This window comes from Chiloscyllium plagiosum, unplaced genomic scaffold (genome assembly GCF_037043375.1).
Source record: "Chiloscyllium plagiosum isolate Xiang-an unplaced genomic scaffold, Cpla_swu_hap1 HiC_scaffold_46, whole genome shotgun sequence".
Classification (NCBI taxonomy): Eukaryota; Metazoa; Chordata; class Chondrichthyes; order Orectolobiformes; family Hemiscylliidae; genus Chiloscyllium; species Chiloscyllium plagiosum.
Window position 1 is genome coordinate 12,111,506 of NW_028270184.1, and position 17,774 is coordinate 12,129,279.

At 58.8% G+C, this 17,774-nt stretch overlaps 1 protein-coding gene across 3 annotated transcripts in view; it reads right to left on the reverse strand.

Moving 5' to 3' along the window:
- Nucleotides 1-3,970: 3,970 nt before the first annotated feature.
- LOC122543886 (pyruvate carboxylase, mitochondrial-like) overlaps nucleotides 3,971-17,774 on the reverse strand; it is a 931,966-nt gene continuing 918,162 nt past the window's right edge. For all 3 annotated transcript variants that reach the window (XM_087983758.1, XM_087983759.1, XM_087983757.1), the window contains one exon: nucleotides 3,971-6,974. In XM_087983758.1, the coding sequence (XP_087839884.1) occupies nucleotides 6,726-6,974 (249 nt within the window). In that variant the 3' untranslated portion in view covers nucleotides 3,971-6,725. The remainder of the gene's footprint in view (nucleotides 6,975-17,774) is intronic.

A 17,774-nucleotide genomic window follows, 5' to 3' on the forward strand; every position in this document is an offset into this window, starting at 1 on the left:
GGTAAACCTATTCTCCACTGTCTGTGTGTGTTAGATGGTACACCATTTCCCACTGTCCATGTGTTAGATGGTACACCCATTCCCCACTGTGTGTGAGATGGTACACCCATTCCCACTGTCCTTGTGTGAGATGCTACACTCATTCCCCACTGTGTGTGTTAGATGGAACACCACTTTCTCACTATCCATGTGTTAGATGGTACACCCATTCCCACTGCCTGTGTGTGCGTGAGATGGTACACCCATTCCCAACTGTCTGTGTGTGTTAGATGGTACACCCATTCCCAATGCCTGTGTGTGAGATGGTACAATTCCCCACTGTCTGTGTGTGTTAGACTGGTACACCCATTCCCCACTGTCTGTGTGTTAGATGGTACACCCATTCCCCACTGTCTGTGTGTGTTAGATGGTACGCCACTTCCCTGCTATCCGTGTGTTAGATGGTACACCCATTCCCACTGAGTGTGTGAGATGGTACACTCATTCTCAACTGTCTGTGTGAGATGGTACATTCATTCCCTCTGTCTGTGTGTTAGATGGTACACTCATTCCCCACTGTCTGTGTGTGTGTTAGATGGTACACCCATTCCCCACTGTCTGTGTATGTGAGATGGTACACCTATTCCACACTGTCTGTGTGTGAGATGGTACACCCACACGCCACTGTCTGTGTGTCACATGGTCCACCCATTTCCCACTGCATGTGAGATGGTACACCCATTCCCCACTGTCTGTGTGTGAGAGGTTGTACACTCATTCCCCACTGTCTGTGTGCGTTAGATGGTACACCCATACCCCACTGACTGTGTGTGTGTGATGGTACACCCATTCCCACTGTCTGTGTGTGAGGTGGTACACCCATTCCCACTGTCTCTGTGTGTGATGGTACACCCATTCCCCACTGTCTGTGTGAGATAGTACACCCATTCCCACTGCCTGTGTGTGTGTGAGATGGTACACCCATTCCCAACTGTCTGTGTGTGTTAGACTGGTACACCCAATCCCCACTGTCTGTGTGTTAGATGGTACACCCATTCCCCACTGTCTGTGTGTGTTAGATGTACACCCATTCCCCTCTGTCTGTGTGTTAGATGCTATGCCCATTCTCAACTGTCTGTGTGTGTTAGATGGTACACCCATTCCCACTGTGTGTGTGTTAGATGGTGCACCAATTCCCCACTCCCTGTGTGTGTATGTGAGATGGTACACCCATTTCTACTGTCTCTGTGTTGGATGGTACACCCATTCCCCACTGTCTGTGTATGTGAGATGGTATGCCCATTCCCCACTGTCCGTGCATTAGATGCTACGCTCATTCCCCACTGTCTGTGTGTGAGATGGTACACCCATTCCCCACTGTCTGTGTGTGAGATGGTACACCCATTCCCCACTGTCTGTGTGTGTGAGATGGTACACCCATTCCCACTGTCTGTGTGTGAGATGGTTCACCCATTCCCCACTGTCTGTGTGTGTTAGATGGTTCACCCATTCCCCACTGCCTGTGTGTGAGATGGTACACCCATTCCCCACTGTCTGTGTGTGAGATGGTTCACCCATTCCCCACTGTCTGTGTGTGTTAGATGGTTCACCCATTCCCCACTGCCTGTGTGTGTTAGATGGTACACCCATTCCCCACTGTCTGTGTGTGTGAGATGGTTCACCCATTCCCCACTGTCTGTGTGTGTTAGATGGTTCACCCATTCCCCACTGTCTGTGTGTGTTAGATGGTAAACCCATTCCCCACTGTCTGTGTGTGTTAGATGGTACACCCATTCCCCACTGCCTGTGTGTGTTAGATGGTAAACCCATTCCCCACTGTCTGTGTGTGTTAGATGGTACAGCCATTCCCCACTGCCTGTGTGTGTTAGATGGTAAACCCATTCCCCACTGTCTGTGTGTGTTAGATGGTACACCCATTCCCCACTGTCTGTGTGTTAGATGGTTCACCCATTCCCCACTGCCTGTGTGTGTTAGATGGTAAACCCATTCCCCACTGTCTGTGTGTGTTAGATGGTTCACCCATTCCCCACTGCCTGTGTGTGTTCGATGGTAAACCCATTCCCCACTGTCTGTGTGTGTTAGATGGTACACCCATTCCCCACTGTCTGTGTGTGAGATGGTACACCCATTCCCCACTGTCTGTGTGTGTTAGATGGTTCACCCATTCCCCACTGCCTGTGTGTGTTAGATGGTAAACCCATTCCCCACTGCCTGTGTGTGTTAGATGGTAAACCCATTCCCCACTGTCTGTGTGTGAGATGGTACACCCATTTCTACTGTCTCTGTGTTGGATGGTACACCCATTCCCCACTGTCTGTGTGTGAGATGGTACACCCATTTCCCACTGTGTGAGAGATGGTACACCCATTTCCCACTGTGTGTGAGATGGTACACCCATTCTCCACTGTCTGTGTGTGAGATGGTACACCCATTTCCCACTGTGTGAGAGATGGTACACCCATTCCCCACTGTGTGTGTGTTAGATGGTACACCCATTCACCACTGCCTGTGTGTGAGATGGTACACTCATTCCCACTGTCTGTGTGTGTGATGGTACACCCATTCCCCACTGTCTGTGTGTGTTAGATGGTACACCCATTCCCCACTGTCTGTGTGTGTTAGATGGTACACCCATTCCCCACTCTCTGTGTGCGTTAGATGGTACACCCATTCGCCACTGTCTGTGTGTGTTAGATGGTACACCCATTCCCCACTGTCTGTGTGTGTTAGATGGTACACCCATTCCCCACTGTCTGTGTGTGAGATGGTACACCCATTCCCCACTGTCTGTGTGTGAGATGGTACACCCATTCCCCACTGTCTGTGTGTGAGATGGTACAGCCATTCCCCACTGTCTGTGTGTGAGATGGTACACCCATTCCCCACTGTCTGTGTGCGTTAGATGGTTCACCCATTCCCCACTGCCTGTGTGTGAGATGGTACACCCATTCCCCACTGTCTGTGTGCGTTAGATGGTACACCCATTCCCCACTGCCTGTGTGTGAGATGGTACACCCATTCCCCACTGTCTGTGTGCGTTAGATGGTTCACCCATTCCCCACTGTCTGTGTGCGTTAGATGGTACACCCATTCCCCACTGTCTGTGTGTGAGATGGTACACCCATTCCCCACTGCCTGTGTGTGAGATGGTACACCCATTCCCCACTGTCTGTGTGCGTTAGATGGTACACCCATTCCCCACTGTCTGTGTGCGTTAGATGGTTCACCCATTCCCCACTGTCTGTGTGTGAGATGGTACACCCATTCCCCACTGCCTGTGTGTGAGATGGTACACCCATTCCCCACTGTCTGTGTGTGAGATGGTACACCCATTCCCCACTGCCTGTGTGTGAGATGGTACACCCATTCCCCACTGTCTGTGTGCGTTAGATGGTACACCCATTCCCCACTGTCTGTGTGCGTTAGATGGTTCACCCATTCCCCACTGTCTGTGTGTGAGATGGTACACCCATTCCCCACTGCCTGTGTGTGAGATGGTACACCCATTCCCCACTGACTGTGTGCGTTTGATGGTACATCCATTCGCACCGTCTGTGTGTGTCTGGAGTGGGGAATGGGTCAACCAGTCTCTCCCTCACTGGAGTACGGGTGTATCAGTGAGTATGATGAAGAAGGAGTGGAATCAGTTTCGGGGGCGGGGGGTGGGGTGTACCGACCTGATGTAGCAGGTGTAGGGTGTGTGGGGGGGGTAAAGCCTTTAAGGTAGGCCACCAGTCTGACTGAATTGTGCAGCGGACTCGATGGGCCGAATGGCTGCTCCTACCTTCGCAGTCGTGCCTTCATGGTCTGTGCCGGCAACGCGATTGGCTCCTCCTTGCCCTCTGACATGACTGTCGCAAGCCACCCCCCTCGAGGGCAGTTAGGGCCCGGCAGAAGGATCTGTTGACACTGATTGTGGAATGTTCCAACCCCCCCCCACCAGCTGCCCACACGGTGGACCAGACAGACATCCGAGAGTCGCTGATTTATTGTTAAACTCTGTTTGTTAAACATTTTCGGTTTCCAACGTACAACGGGTGGAAACCTGAAATACAGGTGGGCACGGAGGGGGGAGGCCGAGCCTTGCAGCGATATCCCCCAGACGTTTGCCAAGGTTCAGTCATCGGGGCATTGACGTAGCAGGCACATGTTCCACGGGGTCGTGACCCCAGAGCGGGGAGGTTAACAATCACCAGTCGGTTTCTGAGTCCGCGCTGCCCTGTCCCACTGAACAGGGGCCTTAGTCACGGCCAATTCCCTCTCCTGCTCCAGAGAGGGTAGGGAGACATTACGCGGCACGCCCATGTCCCAGGGGAGTGACCCCGTTCACTCGGTCAAGGTGTGTGAGCTGACCCGGGAGGAGGAGGGATCTCCGGCCGGGATTGGTCGCTCTACTCCCCGCAGAATTCCCGACGGAGCTTCCAGAGCCGTGACTGGACAGGGTTCGGCCTCCTTCAGGCAGGGTCCGGAGTGGTTTTGCAGGAAGGGAAGGGGAAGAGGGTTCCCCAAACGCAATGGGGGGGGCTTCCCTGGTGGTCTCGGGTGGGGTGGGGTTGGGGGTGGAGGGGGGGAGGTCATCTGGTCAATGTTCAGGAGATGGTCAGACTTTCATCACTTGGCGCCATTCTCCTCCTACTCCAACCACCTCCCTTACCCATCCACCCATCAGCCCACTCCCACAGCCACCAGTGTCCATCTAGAGAGTAACCAGCCACTCCCAGAGAGACTGTTGCCTATCTAGAGAGTGACCAGTCATTCACAGAGTGACCATTGTCCAACTGGAGAGTGACCAGACATTCCCAGTGACTATTGTCCATCTGGAGAGTGACCAGTCATTCCCAGAGAGACTGTTGCCTATCTAGAGAGTGACCAGTCATTCACAGAGTGACCATTGTCCAACTGGAGAGTGACCAGTCATTCCCAGTGACCATTGTCCATTTAGAGAGTGACCAGCCACTCCCAGAGTGACCGGCGTCCATCCAGTGTCGATCCGAGAGGGAGTGGGGTATCTGGGAAGTCTGGGATTGGTCATCCCAGGAGGAAGCACACCCTCTCTCACTGCATGATGGGAAATCAGTCAGGCAGAGTGGACAGTCAGTGACCAGACCAATAAGGAGTGGGATAGGACCGCACAGGATTGGTTATCAGTGGATCCCGCACAGATCCCACTGTCTGCTGCCTGATCCTCCGAGCAATGTCAAAGGTCAGGGTCAGGGAGCTGAGCAGGGGTGGGGATGGGGTTAAGCTCTTTGAGGTCATCACGTCCCCTCCAAACCTCCCCCTCCCCCCCCCCCCCCGCCACTCCGTCCTGCCCTGGGGTGGGCTAGTCGGTGGAGTCTGGAGCCTGATTAGACTCGGAACGAAGGGCAAGCCTTTCCCTCACAGCCAGGGCCTGTTGGGATTCGTGTCGAGCTGTGAGCAACAATGACCTTCCTGAACAGGGGCTGGGATTCTGGGTCTAATCAGCACGTCCGGCTCCCTCATTCACGGGGGGTGGGGGGGGGGGCTCCAGATCAGCCAGTGCATGTTATCCTTCCTTAATCTTCAAAATCGAGTATCTGGGCTCCAAAACTCATTATCTTTCCGCTGTCAGTGAATGGACTCATAATTAGAACAAAGCTGCCCCCCATTGGATTGGCACCACATCCAGAAACATCCCCTCCCTCCCCCTCACTGACGCTCAGTAGCAGCAGTGTGTACCAGCTACAAGACGCACTGCAGAAATTCACCAAAGATCCTCAGGCAGCACCTTCCAAACCCACGGCCACTCCCATCGGGAAGGAGCAGGGCAGCAGATACATGGGAACACCAGCCCCACCCTCTGAAGGCTCCCCTCGGAGCCCCTTGGGAATATATCGGCCGTTCCTTCAGTGTCGCTGGGTCAGAATCCTGGAATTCCCTCCCTCAGGGCATTGTGGGTCTCACCCACAGCACGCGGGCTGCAGCCGTTCAAGATGGCGGCTCACCACCCCCTCCCCCACCTTTTCAAGGGGAGAAAGTAGGGACGGGGCGATAAGAGCTGGGCCCAGCCAGCGATGCCCACGCCCTGTGAACGAACAGACTTGAAATTAAGTCGACCTCCTGATACTTTGCACTGAGTGCTTCGGGGTCTGTACGTGGGTGCCAGACTCAGGGAAAATCGAGGTGGGGGTGCGGGGGGAGCTGTATGAAAATGGCAGGGGTGGGAGATACATGATTCCTATAAAAACCTCGACATGGGGCGGGGGAGGGGGGGTCCCGTTCCAACACCCTGTAGTGCCTGCAGTTTGGAACTGAGGACAAGTTGTGAGTTGGTCTGTTCAACAGAGAAACTGTACAGTGTCGGCCTGTTCACGGTCTGAATACAGGAGTTGGCAAGGAACAGTCGGAGAGCCGAGTGTGGGGGTGAGGGTGGGGAGGTGCAAATGTATGGAGTGGGGTGGGGCTGGGCAGTTGGGGGCATGAAACAGGAAGGGGGTCAGGGCAGGGGGGGTCAGAGAGGGCAGGGGTCATGGCAGGGAAGTCGGAGGTCAGGGCGGGGGGGTCAGAGAGGACACGGGTCAGGGCAGGGAGTTCAGAGGTCAGGGCGGGGGGGGTCAGAGAGGGCAGGGGTCAGGGCAGGGGCGGTCAGAGGTCAGGGCGGGGGGGTCAGAGAGGACACGGATCAGGGCAGGGAGGTCAGAGGGGGTCAGAGATGGCAGGGGTCAGGGCAGGAAGGTCAGAGCTCAGGGCACAGGGGTCAGGGCCTACTCGATTTCCAGGATGAGGTCATCGCCTTCGAGGTGCATGTCACGGGTGACATAGATCTTCTTGACGGTGCCTGACATGGGGGAGTTCACCACCGTCTCCATCTTCATGGCACTGAGCACACACAGCGGCTTCCCCTTCTCTATACGGCTGCCCTCCTTCACCTTAATATCCAGCACCTTGCCAGGCATCGGAGCCCCGATCTGACCCTTCACATCCTTCAGCGCCTTCGGGTGGAAGTGCATCTCCTGTGGGACAGGAGGGCGACGGACAGCCAGACAGAGACGGAAAGGGAGAAGACAGGGATGGGGAGAGGGAGGGATAGAGAGAGAGAGATGGGGAGAGGGAGGGATAGAGTGAGAGAGAGATGGGGAGAAGGAGGGATAGAGAGAGAGAGATGGGGAGAGGGAGGGAGGGAGAGAGAGAGATGGGGAGAGGGAGGGAGGGAGAGAGAGGGGGGCAGAGCGAGAGAAAGGGAAGGAAAGAGGAATAGGGAGAGGGACAGGGAGGGATGGGGACAGAGAGGGATGGGAAGAGAGAGGGATGGAGAGAGAGAGGGATGGGGAGAGAGAGGGATGGGGACAGGGACAGAGACGGATGGGGAGAGGCAGGGATGGGAAGAGAGAGGGATGGGGAGAGGGTCAGAGAGGGATGGGGAGGGGGAGGGATAGGGACAGAGAGGGATGGGGAGAGAGAGGGATGGGGAGAGAGAGGGATGGGAAGAGAGAGGGATGGAGAGAGAGAGGGATGGGGACAGAGAGGGATGGGGACAGAGAGGGATGGGGACAGAGAGGGATGGGGACAGAGAGGGATGGGGAGAGAGAGGGATGGGAAGAGAGAGGGATGGAGAGAGAGAGGGATGGGGACAGAGAGGGATGGAGACAGAGAGGGATGGGGAGAGAGAGGGATGGGGAGAGAGAGGGATGGGAAGAGAGAGGGATGGGGAGAGAGGGGGATGGGGAGAAGGACAGAGAGGGATGGGAGAGGGAGGGATGGGAAGAGAGGGATGGGGAGAGGGACAGAGAGGGATGGGGAGAGGGAGGGATGGGGAGAGAGGGATGGGGAGAGAGAGGGATGGGGAGAGAGAGGGATGGGGAGAGAGGGGGATGGGGAGAGGGAAGGATGGGGAGAGGGAAGGATGGGGACAGAGAGGGATGGGGAGAGAGGGATGGGGAGAGAGGGATGGGGAGAGAGAGGGATGGGGAGAGAGAGGGATGGGGAGAGAGGGGGATGGGGAGAAGGACAGAGAGGGATGGGAGAGGGAGGGATGGGAAGAGAGGGATGGGGAGAGGGACAGAGAGGGATGGGGAGAGGGAGGGATGGGGAGAGAGGGATGGGGAGAGAGAGGGATAGGGAGAGGGAGGGATGGGGAGAGGGAGGGATGGGGAGAGAGAGGGATGGGGAGAGAGAGGGATGGGGAGAGAGAGGGATGGGGAGAGAGAAGGATGGGGAGAGAGAAGGATGGGGAGAGAGAAGAATGGGGAGAGGGAGGGATGGGGAGAGAGAGGGATGGGGAGAGAGAGGGATGGGGAGAGAGAGGGATGGGGAGAGGGACAGTGAGGGATGGGGAGAGGGAGGGATGGGGAGAGAGGGATGGGGAGAGAGAGGGATGGGGAGAGGGAGGGATGGGGAGAGGGAGGGATGGGGACAGGGACAGAGAGGGATGGGGAGAGGCAGGGATGGGAAGAGAGAGGGATGGGGAGAGGGTCAGAGAGGGATGGGGAGGGGGAGGGATAGGGACAGAGAGGGATGGGGAGAGAGAGGGATGGGGAGAGAGAGGGATGGGAAGAGAGAGGGATGGAGAGAGAGAGGGATGGGGACAGAGAGGGATGGGGACAGAGAGGGATGGGGAGAGAGAGGGATGGGGAGAGAGAGGGATGGGAAGAGAGAGGGATGGAGAGAGAGAGGGATGGGGACAGAGAGGGATGGGGACAGAGAGGGATGGGGAGAGAGAGGGATGGGGAGAGAGAGGGATGGGAAGAGAGAGGGATGGGGAGAGAGGGGGATGGGGAGAAGGACAGAGAGGGATGGGAGAGGGAGGGATGGGAAGAGAGGGATGGGGAGAGGGACAGAGAGGGATGGGGAGAGGGAGGGATGGGGAGAGAGGGATGGGGACAGAGAGGGATGGGGACAGAGAGGGATGGGGAGAGAGAGGGATGGGGAGAGAGAGGGATGGGAAGAGAGAGGGATGGGGAGAGAGGGGGATGGGGAGAAGGACAGAGAGGGATGGGAGAGGGAGGGATGGGAAGAGAGGGATGGGGAGAGGGAGGGATGGGGAGAGAGAGGGATGGGGAGAGAGAGGGATGGGGAGAGAGGGGGATGGGGAGAGGGAAGGATGGGGAGAGGGAAGGATGGGGACAGAGAGGGATGGGGAGAGAGGGATGGGGAGAGAGGGATGGGGAGAGAGAGGGATGGGGAGAGAGAGGGATGGGGAGAGAGGGGGATGGGGAGAAGGACAGAGAGGGATGGGAGAGGGAGGGATGGGAAGAGAGGGATGGGGAGAGGGACAGAGAGGGATGGGGAGAGGGAGGGATGGGGAGAGAGGGATGGGGAGAGAGAGGGATGGGGAGAGGGAGGGATGGGGAGAGGGAGGGATGGGGAGAGAGAGGGATGGGGAGAGAGAGGGATGGGGAGAGAGAGGGATGGGGAGAGAGAGGGATGGGGAGAGAGAAGGATGGGGAGAGAGAAGGATGGGGAGAGAGAAGAATGGGGAGAGGGAGGGATGGGGAGAGAGAGGGATGGGGAGAGAGAGGGATGGGGAGAGAGAGGGATGGGGAGAGGGACAGTGAGGGATGGGGAGAGGGAGGGATGGGAAGAGAGAGGGATGGAGAGAGAGAGGGATGGGGAGAGAGAGGGATGGGGAGAGAGAGGGATGGGGAGAGAGAGGGATGGGGAGAGGGACAGTGAGGGATGGGGAGAGGGAGGGATGGGGAGAGAGGGATGGGGAGAGAGAGGGATGGGGAGAGGGAGGGATGGGGAGAGGGAGGGATGGGGACAGGGACAGAGAGGGATGGGGAGAGGCAGGGATGGGAAGAGAGAGGGATGGGGAGAGGGTCAGAGAGGGATGGGGAGAGGGAGGGATAGGGACAGAGAGGGATGGGGAGAGAGAGGGATGGGGAGAGAGAGGGATGGGGAGAAGGACAGAGAGGGATGGGGAGAGGGAGGGATGGGAAGAGAGAGGGATGGGGAGAGGGAGGGATGGGGAGAGGGAGGGATGGGGAGAGAGAGGGATGGGGACAGAGAGGGATGGGGAGAGGGAGGGATGGGGAGAGAGGGATGGGGACAGAGAGGGATGGGGAGAGGGAGGGATGGGGAGAGAGAGGGATGGGGAGAGAGAGGGATGGGGAGAGGGACAGAGAGGGATAGGGAGAGGGAGGGATGGGAAGAGAGAGGGATGGAGAGAGAGAGGGATGGGGAGAGAGAGGGATGGGGACAGGGACAGAGAGGGATGGGGAGAGGGAGGGATGGGGACAGGGACAGAGAGGAATGGGGATAGGGACAGAGAGGGATGGGGAGAGGGAGGGATAGGGACAGAGAGGGATGGGGAGAGAGAGGGATGGGAAGAGAGAGGGATGGAGAGAGAGAGGGATGGGGACAGAGAGGGATGGGGACAGAGAGGGATGGGGACAGGGACAGAGAGGGATGGGGAGAGGGAGGGATGGGGACAGGGACAGAGAGGGATGGGGAGAGGGAGGGATGGGAAGAGAGAGGGATAGGGAGTGGGACAGAGAGGGATGGGGAGAGGGAGGGATGGGGACAGAGAGGGATGGGGAGAGAGAGGGATGGGGAGAGAGAGGGAGGGGGAGAGAGAGGGAGGGGGAGAGAGAGGGATGGGGAGAGAGAGGGATGGGGAGAGAGAGGGATGGGGAGAGAGAGGGATGGGGAGAGTGGGGGATGGGGAGAAGGACAGAGAGGGATGGGGAGAGGGAGGGGGTCAGAGAGGGATGGGGAGAGGGAGGGATGGGGACAGAGAGGGATGGGGAGAGGGAGGGATGGGAAGAGAGAGGGATGGGGAGAGGGACAGAGAGGGATGGGGAGAGGGAGGGATGGGGACAGAGAGGGATGGGGAGAGGGACAGAGAGGGATGGGGAGAGGGAGGGATGGGGACAGAGAGGGATGGGGAGAGGGAGGGATGGGGAGAGGGACAGAGAGGGATGGGGAGAGGGAGGGATGGGGACAGAGAGGGATGGGGAGAGGGACAGAGAGGGATGGGGAGAGGGAGGGATGGGGAGAGGGACAGAGAGGGATGGGGAGAGGGAGGGATGGGGACAGAGAGGGATGGGGAGAGAGAGGGATGGGGAGAGAGAGGGAGGGGGAGAGAGAGGGAGGGGGAGAGAGAGGGATGGGGAGAGAGAGGGATGGGGAGAGAGAGGGATGGGGAGAGAGGGGGATGGGGAGAAGGACAGAGAGGGATGGGGAGAGGGAGGGGGTCAGAGAGGGATGGGGAGAGGGAGGGATGGGGACAGAGAGGGATGGGGAGAGGGAGGGATGGGAAGAGAGAGGGATGGGGAGAGGGACAGAGAGGGATGGGGAGAGGGAGGGATGGGGACAGAGAGGGATGGGGAGAGGGACAGAGAGGGATGGGGAGAGGGAGGGATGGGGACAGAGAGGGATGGGGAGAGGGAGGGATGGGGAGAGGGACAGAGAGGGATGGGGAGAGGGAGGGATGGGGACAGAGAGGGATGGGGAGAGGGACAGAGAGGGATGGGGAGAGGGAGGGATGGGGAGAGGGACAGAGAGGGATGGGGAGAGGGAGGGATGGGGAGAGGGAGGGATGGGGAGAGAGAGGGTTGGGGAGAGAGAGGGATGGGGACAGAGAGGGATGGGGACAGAGAGGGATGGGGAGAGGGAGGGATGGGGAGAGAGAGGGATGGGGAGAGAGAGGGATGGGGAGAGAGAGGGATGGGGAGAGGGAGGGATGGGGAGAGGGAGGGCTGGGAAGAGGGACAGAGAGGAGTGGGGAGAGGGAGGGATGGGGAGAGAGAGGGATGGGAAGAGGGAGGGATTGGGAGAGGGATAGTGAGGGATGGGGAGAGGGAGTGATGGGGAGAGGGAGGGATGGGGAGAGAGAGGGATGGGGAGAGAGAGGGATGGGAAGAGGGAGGGATTGGGAGAGGGATAGTGAGGGATGGGGAGAGGGAGGGATAGGGAGAGGGACAGAGAGGGATGGGGAGAGGGAGGGATGGGGAGAGGGACAGAGGGATGGGGAGAGGGACAGAGGGATGGGGAGAGGGACAGAGAGGGATGGGGAGAGGGAGGGATGGGGACAGAGAGTGAGGGGGAGAGGGAGGGATGGGGACAGAGAGTGAGGGGGAGAGAGAGGGATGGGGAGAGGGAGGGATAGAGAGAGGGATGGGGAGAGGGAGGGAGGGAGAGATCGAGAGGGGCAGAGCAAGAGAAAGGGAAGGAGAGAGGGATGGGGAGAGGGAGAGTGAGGGATGGAGGGAGGGAGGAATGGAGAGAGGGAGGAATAGAGAGAGAAGGGGGGAGAGAGAGAGTCAGAGAGAGAGAGAGAGAGAGAGACCAAGAAGGGCAGGATGAGAGAGAAAGGGAAGGAGAGAGAGATGAAGAGAGAGAGAGTGGGAGACGGATAGAGAGGGAAAGAGAGAGATGGAGTGGTGTAGGAGAGTGGGAGAGGGGGTGAAAGGGTTAGAGAGGTGGAGCAGATTCGGGGAGGAGAGTGAGACAGACAGGCAAGAAGAGAGAATTGGAGTGGGCGAGACAGAAGAGGAGAGAGGGGGAGGGGGGTGAGGAACAGAGAGAGAGAGGGAGGGAGACAGAGAGGGAAGGAGAGAAAAAGGGAGTGTGTGGACGAGGGAGGGAGAAAGGTGATGGAGAGAGAAAGCGGAATCAGAATGGTTAGACAGGGTTGTGAACGGCCCTCACCTCCGCGCCCCACTTTAACAATGTCATCCCCAGGCACCATTAGGGGCAGCTAGAGGCCATTCTGCCCCTCCAGCCTATCCCAACACGCTGTAAATTCATGCCTGGTCAGAATGTGGCTGCAATTCTACCCCCCACTTACTCTCGGGAAAATTCGGGACAAGCCAAAAAATGCTCGGCCAAAGAACAAATATAAAAGATCCACTTTCCGCCTGATCCCTGAGTCCTCCCAGTCCTCGAGTCTCCACTGTCCCAGGCGATGATACATTGAATGGGGGAGATTCCACACCGTTCTGGGCAAGAGAACTCCGAAGATGCACAATCGCAGGAGAGAAGAGCTTTCTCCCCCTCCCACTCGCGATGAATGAGATTGTGTCCATTCATCAAACCCCCAGAACAGAGGGACACCCTGCGTTGGCCTGTCCACTCGAGTGAAGACATTTATAGGTTTCTCTGAGAGTCCCCCTCCTCATCAGTCTAACTCCCCAGTCAGTACAGTCTGAAACCGATACGGTCTCTCTTCATACTTCAGTCCTGCCAACCCAGGGATCAGGCTGGGAAACCTTTCCTGTACTCCCTCACAGTGGTCTGACAGTGCGGCGCTCCCTCAGCACTGACCCTCCGACAGTGCGGCACTCCCTCAGTACTGACCCTCTGACAGTGCGGCGCTCCCTCAGCACTGACCCTCCGACAGTGCGGCACTCCCTCAGTACTGACCCGCCGACAGTGCGGCACTCCCTCAGTACTGACCCTCCGACAGTGCGGCACTCCCTCAGTACTGACCGTCCGACAGTGCGGCACTCCCTCAGTACTGACCCGCCGACAGTGCGGCACTCCCTCAGCACTGACCGTCCGACAGTGCGGCACTCCCTCAGCACTGACCGTCCGACAGTGCGGCACTCCCTCAGTACTGACCCTCCGACAGTGCGGCACTCCCTCAGTACTGACCCGCCGACAGTGCGGCATTCCCTCAGTACTGACCCTCCGACAGTGCGGCACTCCCTCAGTACTGACCATCCGACAGTGCGGCACTCCCTCAGTACTGACCCTCCGACAGTGCGGCGCTCCCTCAGTACTGACCCTCCGACAGTACGGCACTCCCTCAGTACTGACCCTCCGACAGTGCGGCACTCCCTCAGTACTGACCCGCCGACAGTGCGGCACTCCCTCAGTACTGACCCGCCGACAGTGCGGCACTCCCTCAGCACTGACCGTCCGACAGTGCGGCACTCCCTCAGTACTGACCGTCCGACAGTGCGGCACTCCCTCAGTACTGACCCTCCGACAGTGCGGCACTCCCTCAGTACTGACCCGCCGACAGTGCGGCACTCCCTCAGTACTGACCCTCCGACAGTGCGGCACTCCCTCAGTACTGACCCGCCGACAGTGCGGCACTCCCTCAGCACTGACCGTCCGACAGTGCGGCACTCCCTCAGTACTGACCGTCCGACAGTGCGGCACTCCCTCAGTACTGACCCTCCGACAGTGCGGCACTCCCTCAGTACTGACCCGCCGACAGTGCGGCACTCCCTCAGTACTGACCCTCCGACAGTGCGGCACTCCCTCAGTACTGACCCGCCGACAGTGCGGCACTCCCTCAGCACTGACCATCCGACAGTGCGGCACTCCCTCAGCACTGACCGTCCGACAGTGCGGCACACCCTCAGTACTGACCCCCGACAGTGCGGCACTCTCTCAGTACTGACTCTCTGACAGTGCTGCACTCCCTCAGTACTGACCCTCCGACAGTGCGGCACTCCCTCAGTACTGACCCTCCGACAGTGCGGCACTCCCTCAGCACTGACCGTCCGACAGTGCGGCACTCCCTCGGTACTGACCGTCCGACAGTGCGGCACTCCCTCAGTACTGACCCTCCGACAGTGCGGCACTCCCTCAGTACTGACCGTCCGACAGTGCGGCACTCCCTCAGTACTGACCCTCCGACAGTGCGGCACTCCCTCAGTACTGACCCGCCGACATAGCGGCACTCCCTCAGCACTGACCGTCCGACAGTGCGGCACTCCCTCAGTACTGACCGTCCGACAGTGCGGCACTCCCTCAGTACTGACCCTCCGACAGTGCGGCACTCCCTCAGTACTGACCCGCCGACAGTGCGGCACTCTCTCAGTACTGACTCTCTGACAGTGCGGCACTCCCTCAGTACTGACCCTCCGACAGTGCGGTTCTCCCTCAGTACTGACCCTCCGACAGTGCAGTGCCCCCTCAGTACTGACCCTCTGACAGTGCAGCACTCCCTCAGTACTGACCATCCGAAGTGCAGCACTCCCTCAGTACTGACCCTCTGAGAGTGCGGCACTCCCTTAGTACTGACCCTCCGAAAGTGCAGCACTCCCTCAGTACTGACCCTCCGACAGTGCAGCACTCCCTCAGAACTGACCATCCGAAGTGCAGCACTCCTTCAGTACTGACCCTCTGAGAGTGCGGTTCTCCCTCAGTACTGACCCTCCGACAGTGCAGCACTCCCTCAGCAATGACCCTCCGACAGTGCGGCACTCCCTCAGCACTGGCTCTCCGACGGTGCGGCACTCCCTCAGTACAGACGCTCTGACTGTGCGGCACTCCCTCAGTACTGACCCTCCGACTGTGTGGTGCTCCCTCAGTACTGACGATCTGAAGGGGTAACACTCCCTCAGTACTGACCATCCGACATTACGCCACTCCCTCAGCACTGACCCTCCGACTGTGCGGCACTTCCTCAGTACTGACCCTCTGACAGTGCGGCACTCCCTCACCACTGACCCTCTGACAGTGCAGCACTCCCTCAGTATTGACCCTCCAACTGTGCAGCACTCCCTCAGTATTGGCCCTCCAACTGTGCAGCACTCCCTCAGCACTGACCCTCCAACAGTGCGGCACTCCCTCAGTACTGACCCTCTGACAGTGCGGCATTCCCTCAGCACTGACCCTCCGACAGTGCGGCACTCCCTCAGTGCTGACCCTCTGACAGTGCGGCACTCCCTCAGTGCTGACCCTCAGACAGTGCAGTGCCCCCTCAGTACTGACCCTCCGACAGTGCGGCGTTCCCTCAGCACTGACCCTCTGACAGAGCAGCACTCCCTCAGTACTGACCCTCTGACAGTGCGGCACTCCCTCACCACTGACCCTCTGACAGTGCAGCACTCCCTCAGTACTGACCCTCCAACTGTGCAGCACTCCCTCAGCACTGACCCTCCGACAGTGCGGCACTCCCTCAGTACTGACCCTCTGACAACACAGCACTTCCTCAGTACTGACCCTCTGACAGTGCGGCATTCCCTCAGCACTGACCCTCCGACAGTGAGGCACTCCCTTAGTGCTGACCCTCTGACAGTGCGGCACTCCCTCAGTACTGACCCTCCGACAGTGCGGCACTCCCTCAGCACTGACCCTCAGACAGTGCAGTGCCCCCTCAGTACTGACCCTCTGACAGAGCAGCACTCCCTCAGTACTGACTCTCTGACAGTGCGGCACTCCCTCAGCACTGACCCTCTGACAGTGCGGCACTCCCTCAGCACTGACCCTCCGACAGTGCAGCACTCCCTCAGTCCTGACCCTCCGACAGTGCGGCGTTCCCTCAGTATTGACCCACCGACAGTGCAGCACTCCCTCAGTACTGATCCTCCGACAGTGCAGCACTCCCCCAGTACTGACCCTCTGACAGTGCGGCACTCCCTCAGTACTGACCCTCCGACAGTGCGGCACTCCCTCAGCACTGACCCTCTGATAGTGCGGCATTCCCTCAGTACTGACCCTCCAACTGGGCGGCACGGTGGCACAGTGGTTAGCACTGCTGCCTCACAGAGCCAGAGACCCAGGTTCAATTCCCGCCTCAGGTGACTGACTGTGTGGAGTTTGCACGTTCTGCCCGTGTCTGCGTGGGGTTTCCTCCGGGTGCTCCGGTTTCCTCCCACAATCCAAAGATGTGCAGGTCAGGTGAATTGGCCATGCTAAATTGCCCGTAGTGTTAGGTAAGGGGTAAATGCAGGGGTATGGGTGGTTTGCGCTTCGGCGGGGCGGTGTGGACTTGTTGGGCCGAAGGGCCTGTTTCCATACTGTAAGTAATCTAATCTAAACTCCCTCAGTACGGACCCTCTGACAGTGTGGCAATCCCTCAGTACTGACCCTCTGACAGTGTGGCACTCCCTCAGCACTGACCCTCTGACAGTGCGGCGTTCCCTCAGCACTGAACCTCTGACAGTGTGGCACTCCCTCAGCACTGACCCTCTGACAGTGCGGCAATCCCTCAGTACTGACCCTCCGACAGTGTGGCACTCCCTCAGCACTGACCCTCTGACAGTGTGGCACTCCCTCAGCACTGACCCTCTGACAGTGCGGCAATCCCTCAGTACTGACCCTCTGACAGTGTGGCACTCCCTCAGCACTGACCCTCCGACAGTGTGGGACTCCCTCAGCACTGACCCTCTGACAGTGTGGCACTCCCTCAGCACTGACCCTCTGACAGTGCGGCGTTCCCTCAGTATTGACCCTCTGACAGTGCAGCACTCCCTCAGCACTGACCCTCTGACAGTGTGGCACTCCCTCAGCACTGACCCTCTGACAGTGTGGCACTCCCTCAGCACTGACCCTCTGACAGTGCGGCAATCCCTCAGCACTGACCCTCTGACAGTGTGGCACTCCCTCAGCACTGACCCTCTGACAGTGCGGCACTCCCTCAGTACTGACCCTCTGACAATGCGCACTCCCTCAGCACTGACCCTCCGACAGTGCGGCACTCCCTCAGTACTGACCCTCTGACAGTGCGCACTCCCTCAGCACTGACCCTCCGACAGTGCGGCACTCCCTCAGCACTGACCCTCCGACAGTGTGGCACTCCCTCAGCACTGACCCTCTGACAGTGTGGCACTCCCTCAGCACTGACCCTCTGACAGTGCGGCACTCCCCAGTACTGACCCTCCGACAGTGTGGCACTCCCTCAGCACTGACCCTCCGACAGTGTGGCACTCCCTCAGTACTGACCCTCTGACAGTGCAGCACTCCCTCAGTACTGACCCTCCGACAGTGCGGCACTCCCCAGTACTGACCCTCCGACAGTGCGGCACTCCCTCAGTACTGACCCTCCGACAGTGCGGCGCTCCCTCAGCACTGACCCTCTGACAGTGCGGCAATCCCTCAGTACTGACCCTCTGACAGTGTGGCACTCCCTC